A 17014-nucleotide genomic window follows, 5' to 3' on the forward strand; every position below is an offset into this window, starting at 1 on the left:
AAGCAGATGCTTCTGGACCTTAAATGCTTAGGCCTGGGATTGGTATAGCATCCATTCTACTGCAGTCTGTGGGTCAAAGCAAATCACAGGCCCACCCTGATTCAAGGGGAGAGAACTAAACAAGGGCATGAATGTGAGGAGGCATGGTTAATGGAGGCTACCAGTATAATCTCATCTGACCACACCAGCTGTCAGAGCCATGGGCTGGAGACATGTAGGGGGCTGGTCCCTACTAAAAAAATCTTTTTTTTTTCCCAAAAAGAAGAGAGAAGGTGAACAGGACTTATAAAGTACCAGCAATGCTCTGGAAAGGATTGTATTGCCTCTTCCTTTGTAGGTATTTTATGAAGACTCTAACCAGTGATTTGTTTGGTAGTGCCAGGAGGCAGGGAAGCAGATGACCTCTGAATAACCTTTGGGATCATGGAGCTTTGATCCATGTTAATGTGTTATAGAGCATTTAACCTTGATCCCTCCAGATGTTTACCCAAGTGAAGGCTGAAGGAGCCACATGAAGGTCAAAATACGGTATCAGTTTTATTACTACGAAACTGAACAAGGGAAGGTGCTGCCGCCTGTCTCCCTGCTCAAGCCTAGACTTTGGCCTCTAGACCATGAGTCACTGACCTACTCCGAGGTCAAGAAGCTGGAGATGTCAGAGCAGAGGGCTGTCACAAGTGGGTTTTGGGAGAAGTAGCTCAGGCCCTCTCCTCCTCCACCACACCAGGCACAAGCAAGTCTGAGACGTCAAGATGCACAGAGTGGATTCCCCTGGTCCTTGAGATGCCTGCTGATAGCTTGATCAATCTATTTAGGGATAAGTCAGGGGGGTAAAGAAAGAGGTCAAAGTGTTCTTTGTAACCCTTCTTTCTGGGGATGGGTAGATACTCCTTTCTGTGAAAGCTCCAGGTGTGGAAAGATCAGTGTTGCCTTCATAAAAGCTATTTATCAAAGTAGAGCTTTATGGAGGTACTGTATTCTGCCAAATCTAGAGTCCTGGAGTGCTACCAAGGACTTTGATGGAGCTGCAGAATGTGTGAGCTATGGTTCTTCTGATTCTGTTAAAGATTGCTGCAGGACATTATGTAGTTTAGAGCACTGGCTTTGGTGTTTGTGATGGTTAATTTTTGTGTGTCAATGTGACTTGGTTACAGTGTGTCAAGATATTTGGGCAAACATTATTCTAGGGGTTTCTGTGACGGTTTTTAGATGAGTGTAACATTCACTTCAGTGGACTGAATAAAGCAGATTGCCCTCCCTACTGTGAGTGGGCTTCCTCTAATCAGCTGGAAGCCTGAATAGGATGAAAGGCTGTCTTTCCCCTTTTGCGTGACTGCTTTTAAGCCGAGACATTAGTTTCTCCCTGCCTTTGGGCTTGAACTGAAATAGTGGCTCTTCATTGGCCTACACCATCAGCTTTCTTGGTTCTCAGGCCTTTACATTTGAACCGGAACTACACCATTATCTCTCTTGGGTCTCCAGCTTGCCACCGGCAGATCCTGGGACTTGTCAGCCTTCATGATCACATGAGCCAATTCCTTATAATAGGTCTTTCCCTCTTTCTTTAAATATATAAATATGGATGCACATACACATATACACACACTGCCTATTGGTTCTGTTTCTGTGGAGAACCCTGATACAGTGTTAGACAGTCCCATCTCTACCAGATGTATGACCTACGGAAAGTTTCTTTGATTTACTAAGCCTTTTTACAATGTCTGTACAAATGGACTGATACCAGTGTCTGCTCACCGTATGGTGTAATGACCAGTGACTATTAATACATGCAGTCTTGAAGGTGACGATGCCCTTTTCACTGATGAAGAATGGCAGATATCCCAACATTTTCCAGTTTAAAACCTCCAAATCACTTGTATCCATATCAGGTCATTTCTGCTGCAGTCTGGTTGTTGTTTTGTTTTGTTGCTGTTTTGTCCATGTAGTGGGATACTGACCCAATTAAGTTTTGTTTCGCTTCAAAATAAACTTTCATGTATTCAGCTTGGAAAATAGTAAATAATCCCAGAGATTTATGTTTGGATATGTAACGCATGTCTCTCCATTTGGCTAGAAAGTCCATGTCGCTTCACTAGCCCCCTCTTCTTTGGATTAGTCTTCACCAGCGGGAATATAGCCAACCACCTGGAGGAATGAAGGAGATTTGGTTAAGCAAAACTGCCGTCGTGGAGTTCTTGCACCAGAATTTACTGCACCTTTTTTTAGGGGATTCCCACTCTCTGAACCTATCTCTTTTGCAGACATCCTTCTGGAGGCATGGTAGCAAATTGACTCAGACCCACCTGGGGTATCTTGTCTTTATTTTATTTAACAAATCTTATCTCCCTTCCTCGGAAGCTCCTGCTCCACTGAATGGGAGAGGGAGTTAGTTGTATCTCAAGCTCTTCCATTTTAATTAAAATTTTTTTTTTATTTTTACAATTTATTTTATTTTATATTTTTAAGTACAATTTATTGTCAAATTGGCTTCCATACAACACCCAGTGCTCATCCCAACAAGTGCCCTCCTCAATGCCCATCACCCATTTTCCCCTCTCCTCCACCCCACCATCAATCCTCAGTTTGTTCTTTGTATTTAAGAGTCTCTTATGGGAAGGGGGAGGGAGGGAAACCAATTTGACAATAAACTGTTTAAAAAAATGAGTCTCTTACGGTTTGCCTCCCTCCCTCTCTGTAACTTTTTTTCCCCCTTCCTCTTCCCCATGGTCTTCTGTTAACTTTCTCAAGATCCATATATAAGTGAAAACATATGGTATCTTTCTCTAGCTGACTTATTTCACTTAGCATAATACCCTCCAGTTCCATCCACATTGCTGCAAATGGCATTATAGCAACACTTTCAGCAATAGCCAAATTCTGGAAAGAGCCTAAATGTCCATCAACTGATGAATGGGTAAAGAAGATGTGGTTTATATATACAATGGTAATTATTCTATTTTAAAAAGTGTTTATTATTTTGAGAGAGAGAGAGAGAAAGAGAGAGAGTGAGTGGGGGAAGGGCAGAGAGAGACACACACACAGAATCTGAAGCAGACTCCGGGCTCTGAGCTGTCAGCATAGAGCCCAAGGTGGGGCTTGAAGCCACAAACCATGTGATCATGACCTGAGCTGAAGTTTGACGCTTAATCTACTATTTTTTTTATGTTTTTAATGTTTTATTTATTTTTGATACAGAGAGAGTCAGAGCATGAGAGGGGGAGAGTCCAGAAGCAGGCTCCAGGCTCTGAGCTAGCTGCCAGCACAGAGCCCGATGCGGGGCTCGAACCCAGAACGTGAGATATGACCTGAGCCGAAGTCGGAGGCTTAACCGACTGAGCCACCCAGGCGCCCCTTAATCTACTATTTTTAACTATTCTTTTTTGGGTGACTTTGTCTCTTGTGTTCAGAATTCAATTCTACCCTTCCCATTGCTTTTTCCCTCTGATGGTGTGTGGGGTAAGGCAAGCACTTGCATCACTTCTGGGGCCTCCTATCCCCAGCACAAAGGCCTTATTTCTTCCTCTGTTTTCTTGGGTTTCTGGCAATGGCCTCTGTTCTGGTCACTTGGTGACGAGGAGCTAAACTTCTGTTCTTTGGATTGAACAGAATTTGTTGCCCTGCTCTTCAACCCAACTCATACTCCCTTGTGTATGTGTGTGTGTGTGTGTGTGTGTGTGTGTGTGTACGTGTGTGTGTGTTATATGTATGTGTGTATGTGTGTGTATGTGTATATAACTTGATCCCATCTAGGCCTCCATTGGCTGTGCAGCTCATCTCTGATATTTACCTGAACCCCCACGTGGGGCTGTTTGACACGCAGCCTTTGGCTACTGGGTCATTCCACTCCACTGCAATAACCATCTGCTTATGCAACTTCAGCACTAATGGCATAGTTGGGAGCTTCTGGATCCTTTCCGGACTCCATAGGAGCTGAGGTGGTGCTCAGGATGCAGTTCAGCCAGGTTCACTCTGCAGCACCTTTACGCTGCCAGTGTGGTGTTCTCTCCTACCCCTGAGTGTCCAATGGGGTCCAGTCACAGATTGTTCTCTCCTGTTCCTTCTTTTCTATCACTGTGTGGACGCAGTACTGTTATAGAATAGGTCAGCAAACTAAGTTTTAAGAAGTGGGAAGTGATAATTTGCAAGTGAGGAAAGAGATAAAGCATTGAAAAGTAGACAGAAGAACCGAACATTTAGATGAGGAACAATTACTTCTACCCACATCAGTATTTCCTGAGGACATCATTGTAGATCACAAGGTAGAATCATAATATACGATAACAGTAATGGCAATATTGACTCATCAATTAAAGGTCTCATTATACTTAGTATTTTTATAGGAAGGAACATAAATCTAATGTGTTACAAAGATTTTCATAGAAATGGTCTGATTTTAGACTTAATGGAGTAAGAGGGAGATGATGTAATATGAAGATTAAAAGCATGGGTTCTGAAGTCATATAGACCTGGATTCAAATTGTAACTCTAACCTGCTGTGACTGACTGTGTCCACAGGGGCTCAGTGTACCATGAGTAAAATGGTGAAATCCATGACACTTCCTTTAGTAAAGTGATACCACCTCACAAGGATTGTTATAAGAGTTAAAAAACCCCACCTTAATGTATGATAAAGTCTCAGTGCAGAGCTTGGCACAGAGTAAATATGAATAAATGACATGCATTACTATTAATATCTGGAATATTACCTATGTGGAATCCCTTAGTTTCTGATATATGTGATGTTATTTGTATAGATAGCCCACAAATTATACACATGTTGGATTTGGAAGTCAATTTTCAGGTCAATTATTGTAGCTTAGGAATTTAAGAGAATCTAGAATATTCCCCCTTTCCAGCCAACCATAGTAGGGTGTATGGGTGTGTGCAAGGGGCAGGAGGAGGGGGAAGAATTTCTCTCCTGTTGGAGACAGATGCTTTGTGACTAGGACTAGAACTCTTCCCTTCATTCACTCCACATCCTTCGATAAAAAGGGAATTCCTAAACCTATCACATAGTGGCAAGGGAATCTTGCTTCCTGGCAACTATAACTTGGGTTAACAGTGAGACATAACTATTTTGAAATTTTGAAATCTATGATTGAGAAATCCTTTGAGTGGATGATCAGTGGGTTGATATTTCTAGTCCTACACTACTTCCTATTTTTCTATTTCCTTTCTGAAGTCCAAGAAGGTACTAGGAGATGTGGTTTTTCCCAGATGAGGCTGTAATCTGCACCCCAGGGACAACGGAAATGCTTGAGGAGGGGTGAGCACATTTCAGGAATGGCCAGAATACAGTTATGGGAAATTGCAGTGATATTGGAGCTTGAAATGTGTCCTGTTCTCATGTTTTAGCATATAAAAAATTTAATCAATAGGTTAATTTTTTCTTATTACACTCATTAAAAATTAAGAATATACTTACTTTTATCAAAGTAATATATGTTCTTGGTTGGAAAAATCAAACTGAAGAGCTTATGAAGAAAAAGAAGCATCCTATGCCTTGACCCTTTGCCCATCCTGCTCACCAGGGGTCACATGTTCTAATTATAGCTGTTTCTTCTTATAGTTTCTGCCATGCCCCTAAATAATATGCATTATAGGTATTTCTAGATTTATCACTTTTAGATATTAACTGTTGACTTCTGTTAATTTGGCTGAGTCTTTATCTCACTTTATTTACATTCTACCCTTTTCTCCTAATACAATTATTTTACTCCTTTACTGGTTATCTTTGCAACTTCCTCCCTCCCTCCCTCCCTCCCTCCCCCCCCCCTTTCTGGAGAGAAGGAGAGAAAGTGATTATGAGCAAGGGGGGGCAGAGGGAGAGAGAAAGAGAAAATATCAAGCTGGCTCTATGTTTAGCATGGAGTCTAACTTGGGGCTGGATCCCACGACCCTGGGATCATGACCTGAATGAAGTTCAAGAGTCAAATACTTGACTGACTAAACCACCCAGGCGCTCCTATATACCTTTCTTATTATATCACCACTAAACACCAACCCATGATTGTTCTCACTTCTCTCTATAAACTTACCATTTGTATTTTCATGGTGTTGGAATTGATACAGTTAAATTCATATACTTATGGTTAAATAGTTCATGCCTTGACCATATGTTGGTTTTAAAAATTGGAAATTAATAAGGTGTTTACACTGTTGTGACAGTGATATGACAACGTGTGATTTAGTTTCCTTTCTTGCACAGATTTTGTTTTCTTTGATGCTTCTAATTTTTTTCCTGCCCCCCCATTATAATAACCATATTGACTTTTTATGTTGTTTCAGGTGATCAAGAATATTATCAGATCCTGACCTCCTTTATCCCTAGATAACTCTCTTCTGAAACTTCTGTTCTCTGAACCATTCTGTGCTAAATCTTTCTGTTAGCCTCCTTCCTGATTTCTATATTTGGAGGCACTCTTCTCTCTAATTCACATGTTGTCTTCTTTCCTTACTCCGTCGCTTTGCTGATGCACATCCCCAGGTAACTTCCTGAGAAAGAATATGTGGGAAATAGCTTTCCTAGTCCTTTGCACATCTAAATATCTTTATTGTACCCTCACATTTGATTGTTTTAATTAAAAAAAGTCTCTGGATTTTTCTCATGTTTTTCTTTCTGCTATTCATGTTAGGAGGCATGTTGTTCTTCTTCGATTGGTCCTCTCTGTCTTATTTTAAGAAAATATTTCTTGTGTCTTTCTATACTATTCTCTACAAAACTTTATCTTCTAACACTTACATTGAATTTTTAATTACTCACTTTCAATTTACAGGAGGTCTTACGTGTTCTCTCTCTCTTTTTTCCCCTATATCATCCTGTTCTTGTTTTATGGATGTAATATCTCTTGAATCTCTCTAAGGATACTAATTAGGGATCTTTTTTTTTTAAGTTTTTTTTTTTGTTTCCTGTATTACTTCTACTTTTTCCATAGTCGTTTTTTCTGTTTTCTTTTCCTCTAATTTTTGTGGATATTTACCTTTTTAATTCATTTACTTTAATGGTGCCTAGGATAGGAGAGAAAATAAACACATATAGTCAATCATTATTTATAACTGACTATTATTCCCTCTTAGCACATGACTTTAGTGGGGCACTAGCCATGAAAAAGCTCACTCAGTTTTCCCCAACTACTCTAGGTCTTTGAGGGAAATTACTGACAATTTTAGGAGTCAACAAGGGAGATAGTTAAACCAACTGCACTTCATATACACTCAGGAGTGATTTAGTGGATTTTGTGCTTTTTTAAAAAGGCTTAGTTGTCCTGTTCAAGAAATGTGAGTTATTCAGGAAGAAAAGACCAACATAAAAAGTTATTCTGTGCTCAGAACAAAGTCAAAGATCTTTGACAGTCAAGACTCATCCCAGTCTGGTATTTGGGCTCATCTCCTTCCAATCTTCCTGACTGCCCTTTGTCTGTCTATACCCGTCTTCATGAGTTCAGTGCTGTCAGACTTTTGCCGGAATGTTGCTCCTCAGTCTGGAATATTCCATTCCTCACATAACCTTAACAAAGGCAGGCATCATAATTTCATTTCTTTAAATATTATTTTTTTGTTTCATACATGTTAGGCATTCACGGTGTTTGAGTGAATCTTACTCATCTTTCCAGACTAGAACAAGTTCATATGCGACCCTCTATGAGACAGAGTTCTTTGCCTGTCTTGGAGTTAATCATTTTGTTCCCGCTTTCTTTAGTTGGTTGTGCACATGTCTTCTTGTCCTGATAAGTTTCTGGAGTGCATGGACCATATCTCATCAGACTGGATATCTCCACGGTCTTATAATGTACTTGACCTAGTGGGCACTTAACAAGTATTCATGACTATATGGGAGAGATGGAGGGAAAGACTGGTTGTAATTTTTCAATAAAAGCATGTTTATAAAATTATAGATTTATAGACTAACTTCATGAAAGTTCTGTTTTATGTTCCTTTTAAATAGATGAAAGCATGCTTGAAAGTAGATTACTGTATTTAGCTTTTTCTCCTCCTGTTCATTCCTCCACGCCTCCCCACAAAAATAGGAAGAGATGGTTACCCATGTTGTGAATAAATTATAAGTGCTATACTAGAACAAAATTAGCTTCCCAACTAAATGAAGACATTATATGTGACTACTATTTCAGTCTATCCAGTGCATGTATATAAACAAACCCCCATCAGTTTACAATAAAAGAAGGGTGTGTGCATGTTCTTTTTTTTCTTGGGGAAGGGGTAAGTATTCTGTGGAGAGGAGAGAGCCAAGCTAAAAGAATGATTATATCTAAATTCTGGATGTTATTTCCTTAATTTAAGGTCTTGAAGAGAAAAAAGGGGACAGTTGATTGAGCACAGAAAGTACTGAAGACTTTTGATCTTCAGAAATGTGGGAAGTGATGGGAATGCACGGAGCAACCATACCTGCTGACTTCATCCCTGCATCTGAAGTGAATGTGGGCTGGTGGCCAGTGAAAGAGCTCTGACACATGGCTTCTGCTGCTACAAAAATCTCAAAATCAGCAATAAGTTTTTGCCATTGCTAGCATATCGATCAAGTTCTACAAGGCTCTAGTATTCCAGGGGGTGGGGGGGGGTCTAGTCACTTCCTTACCAAGGGGAAGGCTCTATGGTGTGTGTATTTCATGAAGCAATCCTCTGTCTCCCTTCCTCTGCCTTTCGAAAAAGACTATGTCCTCTTAGAATGTGTAAATGCCACTTAGGGTCACCAAGGCCAATTTGTACCCTTTGGCCAAAAGACTGGCAAGGCCAAGATGCTATATGGAGCCCAGAAGAAACACCTTTTATGTTCTCTCTTGCTCCATAGTACCAGTGTACTTTCACTGAGATCAGTTAGAACTTGACTGTGTCTCCTGGGGATTAGTGGATCTCTGCAGGATTCATTGGCTGGTTGGTTAAGTATGCTTCCTTTGCTAACTTCTTCTTGGAGTACAACAGCCTTAGCATTTGAATTCCAAATATTCAGCTCCAAAGGACTGTCCTTTTGTACTCTGCACAGGGATATTTTCCTGTTCAAGAGACTGTGTTTAGAGGGTGTTTTAGAGCAAAGATACCTGGATTGGTTGACAGTATTTATGTCCTCATTGAATCTCAACTGATGTCTTGCCTCATATGCCTTTTTCTTTTCTTTTCTCTTCCTCCTTTTTTTTTCTTAACAGATACTAATTTTGTGTTGGGGAATGCCCAGATAGTGGACTGGCCTATCGTGTACAGCAATGATGGATTTTGCAAGCTGTCTGGCTATCACAGGGCGGAAGTGATGCAAAAAAGCAGTACCTGCAGGTATTTATGTTTGGGGTTGTTCTGTTGAACAGTCTATCATGGTATCTTCTGGAAAAATAAAAAAGACTTACTTGGTATGGGATTTGTCTTTCTCTCATTTAATGCTTATACAGGAATGTTTATAGTAATATCACCTCTAGTTCATGCACTATACTGGGAAATCCAAGAAGCCTTAAAATATGGGGAGGTTCTACAAAATGATGGACTTGCAGTCACTGAGATGGGGGGGCGGGGCTAGAAAAACTCAGGAAAGTAATTTTCTCTATAAAACAGGAATTTAAAAGTTTGTGAGATGTTAGCTGAAATGATATGAAAGTTAGATGATTAAATAAAATTAAATGAAAATGAAATACAATTTTAGATGAGTAAATTATTTTTTTAAGGTTTATTGAGGGGGGGAGGGGTAGAGAGGGAAGAGAGAGAATCCCAAGCGGGCTTTATGCTGACAGTACAAAGCCTGATGGGGATTTATAGCCATGAGCTATGAGATCATGACCTGAGCCGAAACCAAGAGTTGGACACTTAGCTGACTGAGCCACACAGGCACCCCAATGATTAAATTAATTTAAAAACTATGACTGAGAAGAATCACTATGATATTGGAGAAAGGACTTAGCTCATAGGGCTTTTTACCAGAAAAGGAGAAGAGAACTAAGATTTAGTTACCTTCTCATCCCTGCTGTCATGTCTCTGGTCACTACCTCAAAGGCAGAGGCAAATAGTGCTAATAGTGCCCAAGGCCTGTGCATCTGAGAGGGTTACTAACCAAGCTGTACCCTTGGACCATGACACTAAAAACACTCTTTTAAAGCACCTTCAACAAAACTAATCGGCAATCAACAGAATGGGAAAAGATAGTTGTAAATGACATATCAGAAAAACGCTAGTATCCAAAATCTATAAGGAACTCACCAAACTCCACACCTGAAAAACAAATAATCCAGTGAAGAAATGGGCAGAAGACCTGAACAGACACTTCTCCAAAGAGGACATCCAGATGGCCAACAGACACATGAAACCATGCTCAGCATCACTCATCATCAGGGAAATATAAATCAAAACCACACTGAGATACCACCTCATGATTGTCAGAGTGGCTAAAATGAACAAATCAGGAGACTATGGGTGCTGGCAAGGACGTGGAGAAATGGGCACTCTCCTACACTGTTGGTGGGAAGGTAAACTGGTGCAGCTTCTCTGGGAAACAGTGTGGAGGTTCTTCAAAAAATTAACAATAGAACTCCCCTATGGGTCCTCTATGACCCAGCAATAGCACTGCTAGGGATTTATCCAAGGGATACAGGAGTGCTGATTCATAGGGACACATGTACCCCAATGTTCATAGCGGCACTTTTTACAATAGCCAACTCATGGAAAGAGCCTAAATGTCCATCAACTGACAAATGGATTGAGAAGATGTGGTTTATATATGCAATGGAATACTACATGGCAATAAGAATGAAATCTGGCCATTTGTAGCAACGTGGATGGAACTCGAGAGTATTATGCTGAGTGAAATGAGTCAGCAGAGAAAGACAGATACTGTATGTTTTCACTCATATGTGGAACAGGAGAAACTTAACAGAGGACCATGAAGGAGGGGAATGGGAAAAATAGTTAAAGGAGAGGGAGGGAGGCAAATCATAAGAGACTCTTAAATACTGAGAACAAACTGAGGGTTGATGGGTTTGGGGAGAGAGGAAAATGGGTGATGGGCATGGAGGAGGGCACTTGTTGGGATGAGCACTGGGTATTATATGTAAACCAACTTGACAATAAACTATATTTAAAAAAAAAAAGCGCCTTCAAGGTGTGGAGCAGAGCAGAGCAAGCGGAACAGAGCTTGTCCCTAGCTGTGCTGGACGCCCCCCTGCTTTGCCTTGGCAAGGTCTTGGCGCAGCACAGCCTTGGGCTTCTCTCACTCCTGCCTTCTTTGGAGTCTTCTGTCTGCAGTGATGTTTGCAGGAAGTGGAATCGTTTCCCCACACCTTCCAGATCCAGAAAGAAACTCCTCTCTGAAGGGTGGAAAAACCTGTCTGACACAGACATAGTCTTTGGTTTGCATTTTGATGGTATTGAATCAGCCATGTAACTACTTGTAACTACAAAGTATTAAATGCTTTGAAACCATCATTTTCTTTCTTAATTCTTAGGTGTTTTGGGTCTGGGAAATGAGGAATTTAAGATTCGCCTTCTTCCCTCAAAGATTCAGAAATTAGGACTCTTTAAGTACTGCAATAAAATTCTCTTATATTTGTGGCTTTCTTTATAAGCGTCTACATCTACCTTGATGTATGCACATATACAATAGAAAGAGATTGGGAGAGTTAGCTGCACTTTTTGGTGTGACTGGAGCAACCTTTCTTTCCCTTTCTTGCTTCTTATTGGCTATAATCACTTAAGTCAGCTGGCTTTTCTTTTATGCACAACTATAGGAAACATTTAATTCTCTGAAGGTGCCCCTTCTCTAAAAATAAAGTAAACATGCCTTTGTGCTTGCTATATTCCTAATGGCTCAAGAGTCTCTCTTGCGTATTTCTTGCATTGTAGGCATATTAAATCTATTGTCCAGGTAAAGAAAACTTATGGCTACCAGGAAGTTACAGTTTGAAGAAGTACAGACTGATGGGAGCTGGGAGTCATTATGGCACCTCACTTATTTCAAGTCTCCATTTTACAGGGATTCATTTTACCTTGTGAAGGAATTTGCCAGCATGTATACCATCGAGTCACTTAAATGGAGGTCACTCATCTACTAACTCAGAAAGAGAAAGTGGGCAAAAGCTAAAAAGGCAACTGGCTAAATGAGATGGTCGCAGAGCTACATTTTTACCTCCTAGGAAGTGTCCTTTTGTTCTCAGGCAGGGCTAATTTAGTCTTGAGCTAGCCATCTTTTTCATGGTAATTCAACAAGCTCAGTTACCTGTTTTCCTGATTCATAGATGAAAAGCAGAGTGCTGCAGTAGAGAAGCGTAAGTCGGAACCATAGATGATAATGTCTCTCGGTGGGCTGGGAAGGGACATAACAACACAAGTGACACAGGATTTATAAAGTCAACAGTGAGGACATCTTTTTTTATAGAGTGCTGGCAAACGGAAGCCTGCAGTAAGCTCAAGGTTGTTCCAGAATGAGGCCAAGCGAGGCACTGGAGTTGATGGTTGCGTCTGAGGCTCTTTGTAGCTCTGGAATTCTAGGATTCTGTGATTCAAGGCATCAAGAGGGAGTTAGACTGCATGTCATATGCATAGTTTTGGAAGATGGGGATTGTATTGTTTAGGGACACATACCACTGTGTCCACATTACCCGAGACTCAGGGACTGGGTGTTGATGTCCTTGTTCTGGTTGAATAAAGGCTTGAGGTGGTTAGGACTGGCTTTTCCTGCCCCATTGACAGATGGCTTTTGTCCTCTTCCATTTGGTTAGTGTCCCGTGCCATGGTTTACTCCACCTAGTTGGGAGTGTATCTTGTTCCTAGAGGGACAAATCTTGGCCTTCAGACCATATTCACGGTGGGGCCCAGGAAAATGGACAGTTCTGGCAGTTTTTGAGCTTCTGCTGAGAACCAGAATTAGTGGGTAGGAATGTCTGCTATCTGGAGGTTTTCTCTAATTATGCTACTCTCCCCCCACCCCACCTTAGTCTACTTTTCTCCAAATGGGAGCAGTACTAAGAATTGTAGGATTTTATCATCTCAATTTTTAAACCCAGTGCTCTGTTGGGGGGTGGGGTGGGGTGGGTAGGATACAGAGCTGCACAGACAGCGGCTGAATCTTGTTTCTTTCCTTAGCTCTGCCTTAGTGTTTAGAGCATCAAATTGCACCCTTTGGTGCAACTTTTTGTTTGATGCATTTCTGTGATCCCCCCCTCCCCCATTCTTTTGTTTATTTTGTTTGGAGTTAGAAGAGGAACAATCTGTGGTTCACATTTAACTCTGCCATCCTTCTGGGAAGTTTCCCCAAGTTGAATTTCTAAAATGCAGATATGATTAAGGAACTCTCTTGCTTCAAACCTTCCAGTGTTTGCCCCCCTCCACCCCACTGCTTTCAAGATAAAGTGTAAATGACTTGACATGGCTTATAATGCCATGTGCTCCTCCATGATCTGGCCTGTGCTTTTTTTTCTATGTTCTCTGTTGTGAAATTTCCCCGCCTTGTGTATATTTCAGTCACACTGAACTGAACTACATTCAGGTTCCAGAATTAACCTCACTCTTATCTCTGTGCCTTTGTACATGCTTTTCTTTTGCCTGGAAAATTTTATTCCTTCCTCGTCTCATTAATTTTCACTTGGTCTTTAGATTTCATTTGTCTCTACCTCTGGGAAGACTTCACTGACCACTCAGGGCTCTGTGCCTGTATTCTCTGTTCTGTAATTCCAAAAGTTCGTCACACTGTTTCCTGATCATACTTTTCTGGGTGTCTTCTTTATTATATTGTTCCTTTTTTGGGGTGGCAGTGGTAGAGTGCTGGTCACAGTTCAATTAGTGAAGGTTTTTTGATTGAATGAATGTTTTCAGTGTGTGTGTGTGTGTGTGTGTGTGTGTGTTTGTGTGTGTGTGTGTGTTTGTCTTCATTTTCCATAGCACAGTGCTGGGTATAGGAAAGATATTTAACATATGCTGGTACAATAATCAGTATTTGTGAAACTAACTTGAGCTCTTTGGTTGATTTGCAGTTTCATGTATGGGGAGCTGACTGATAAAGACACAATTGAAAAGGTTCGACAAACATTTGAGAACTACGAGATGAATTCCTTTGAAATTTTGATGTACAAGAAGAACAGTGAGTATTGAGACTCTCCTGAGCCATACCTTTATGCATTTGGAATAGTAAAAGAGGTCCTTTTCCTTTGTTACCATCTTGCATTTTCTTTTCCCCCATGGCTGACTGTTGTTACCTGAGGCTGTTGTGTATGTTTTGAGTAAAAGGTTTGGATTGCTGAGTTACACTGATCCTTATGGAACATTTGAACTTGTCACCAACCAATTGAGACTTCTTGATCTCTTTTTCTGCCAAGCTGGTGTTTTTCTTGTATGGTGAGCTGCTGGCTGAAGACACTTGTAGACTTGTTAAGCCTTCTTGGGGGAAAGGAGGATATGGGACAGTGACTCTGGCCAGTTTCTCTTTGTATTTGTCTTCCATGGTACCTAGCACAGCAGGTAACACCAGTAGACGCCCCACTAGGTGGAGGGGAGTAAGAGTACACTTATCTTGATGAGTACTGAGTAATACATAGAATTGTTGAGTTACTATGTTGTATGCCTGAAACTAATAGCATTGTATGTTTAACTACATTGGAATAAAAAAAAAAGAGTTTCCAAATAGGGGTGGCTGAGTGGGTTGAGCATCCAACTTTGGCTCACGACATGATCTCACAGTTCATGAGTTCAAGCTCCGTGTCAGGCTCTCTGCTCTCAGCACAGAGCCTGCTTTGGATCCTTGTCCTCCTCATTCTCAACCCTTCCTCTCCTCAGGTTCTCCTCTCTCAAAAATAAATAAAACATAAAAAAAAAGAGTTTCTGAATAGAATTTTCTTCTCCAGATGACCCTGGCTTTCCATCAGAGACAGTATTAATATTCACAGTGGGGTGTTAATATGTATTTGTTTTAACTACGATTACTTCCTCAAAGTATATTAATGAAGAATTTAGGTCAATAGCCATACACAGCTCTAAAACTTGATTTTTTCTTAGGAGGTTTCCTGTTGAATGGGGATTAGCTATATTAGAAGTATGGGAATGTAGGGCATGTGGTCATAGTAGGGCTGCAAAGATGTCAAGTAGTGCTTTGCTTCTGTTTTTAAAAAGCAATCTTGTTTGTAAAGCATTCTGTTCTTTATGTAGGATTGGATGGTAGGTCATAGGTTCAATAGAATGTTTCCAGCGTGGCCCAGGTAAGTGTTTATGTTGGTGGTATTCAGAGTGATGCGTTTTGCCCTGGAAAGTGAAGGGCACATGTTGCTTTCATCTGGAAGGTGCTGGGACTTTCCTTCAGTTCTGGAAGTGTTGGAGCAGTTGGTTGAGAGGACCGTTTGTTTGGTGGCTTGTGCTGGTGCTGACCTGAGAGTCTGGCTAGGACATCACGTAATCCAAGAGGGTCGGTCCTGTGGCTTTGACACTGACGTGGTGCCTTGCTCTGTCTCCCTCTTGCAGCCAGTAGGCCTAGCTCCTACCCTGCTAGTAGGCAGGATAAGAGCAGGCTGAAAGACTGTGAGTGGCTCTGTGCTGATCCTCCACTGATGGGGAGCACACCCCAAAGCCCCAGCTCTTGCAGGCAGGAGCACACTGGCCTTCTCATGGGGAGGAAATGCTCTGTGTATGTGCCCTGAGCTAATGGAGTAAGTTCAAGGTTTTCCACACTGGGAGTCTTTTGTACAGAACAGTGTGGATTTCCCCTTGACACAGAATACTAATTGGGTGGGTATATCACCAAAATAATGCTTTGCATTTATATTTTGCTTCAGAGTTTTCAAGCTTCATTAGACTATGCATTTAACTTGCTCAATTATGTGTTTGGCACAAAAAGGAGAGAAAGGGGAACTTAAGTTAAATTGAGTTGGTGATTTCCCTTGCTATTCCTTTCAGGGAGTATGTACTCCAGAGGGAGTCTGCAGTGGGAGAGGGGAGCTTGCTGTGCCCTCAGCTGCTTCCAGGGCTGAAGGCCTGAGCATCTCATCGCACCGAAGGTGATTCTGTACTTTAGGTAGACATGGCCCACGCATGTACAGCAATGAGTTCAACTAAGGATCTACCAAAGAATGAACATCTCTTCCCTCCTTTCAGGCTGTGGTAGGCAGATTGAGAGCTGCATGCCCATCTCCAGCAGGGCACGTCAGCTTAGTAAGGGGCTCTATTTCCTGAGTGGTGGTAAGGAATTTTAAAGAGTAGTTTGGTCATTTGCAAGTTTTACCTTACCCTTTGACTTCAGAAAATAAACTCTGTAGAAGGTGTGATTCCACTCTATTTTAAAATGTGGATTTTCTAAGCCTTATAAAGTAGGCGTGGCTGATGTTATCGATATCCATTGTATAAGAAGTTAAATTCTTTACTCAGGGTCATGTGGAGCCAGAACCTGGTTTCCATACTGGTTCCATGCCCATTCTTCCAAGGCTGGGACTGTCTACCTGTGGGTACAAGGCAGGGCCAGCATCTGTGGTTGGGCAGGCTACGCCCTGCATGGGGGGCAACCAGAAACCAGCTTGTGGTTTGCTTGCGGAATCCTCCATGCACCCTAGCCTAGCATTACATTTGTGCTGAGGCGGGACTTCTCTCCCTGATTTACACGAAGATGTCTAGAGGGCCAGTGGGGAGTTCCATAAAGGGCTAGGCCTGTATGTAAAGCATGAAGCAAGAAATGCAGATGGTGGTGGTTTCTTCCTAGGAACCTGTTCACCGCCGTCCACCCCCCCCCAGCCCCCCGCCGTGGGGTTTGAACCCACGAACCATGGGATCGTGACCTGAGCCAAAGTCAGATGCTTAACCGACTGAGCCACCCAGGCGCCCCAAGCCTGGGAATTTTATATTTGCACTGAATTCTATGCTTTTTTTAACTGCTTTTTATTGACCCGCTACTCTATGTCAGACACAGGCTTTCTGCTAGGGATGTGGTTATGAAAAGATAGACACAGCCTCTGCCTATACAGCAGAGAGCACAGAGCCCCAAGTGGTGGTGTTTCTGATGGTGACACCATTTGGAGAGGGTCACTGAACCCTAACTTAGGATGGCAGGGAA

At 41.7% G+C, this 17014-nt stretch overlaps 1 protein-coding gene across 3 annotated transcripts in view; it reads left to right on the forward strand.

The window, feature by feature from the left end:
• The window catches only part of KCNH1 (potassium voltage-gated channel subfamily H member 1), a 401581-nt gene that overhangs the window by 15916 nt on the left and 368651 nt on the right, over positions 1–17014 (forward strand). For 2 of the 3 annotated variants that reach the window (XM_029935335.1, XM_029935336.1), the window contains exons 2-3: positions 9159–9282; positions 13959–14065. In XM_029935335.1, the coding sequence (XP_029791195.1) occupies positions 9159–9282; positions 13959–14065 (231 nt within the window). Of the gene's footprint in view, positions 1–9158; positions 9283–12353; positions 12400–13958; positions 14066–17014 lie in introns of those variants that run through there. The other variant, XM_029935337.1, reaches the window with a different exon arrangement.

The sequence above is a fragment of the Suricata suricatta genome, chromosome 3 (genome assembly GCF_006229205.1).
Source record: "Suricata suricatta isolate VVHF042 chromosome 3, meerkat_22Aug2017_6uvM2_HiC, whole genome shotgun sequence".
Taxonomy (NCBI): domain Eukaryota; kingdom Metazoa; phylum Chordata; class Mammalia; order Carnivora; family Herpestidae; genus Suricata; species Suricata suricatta.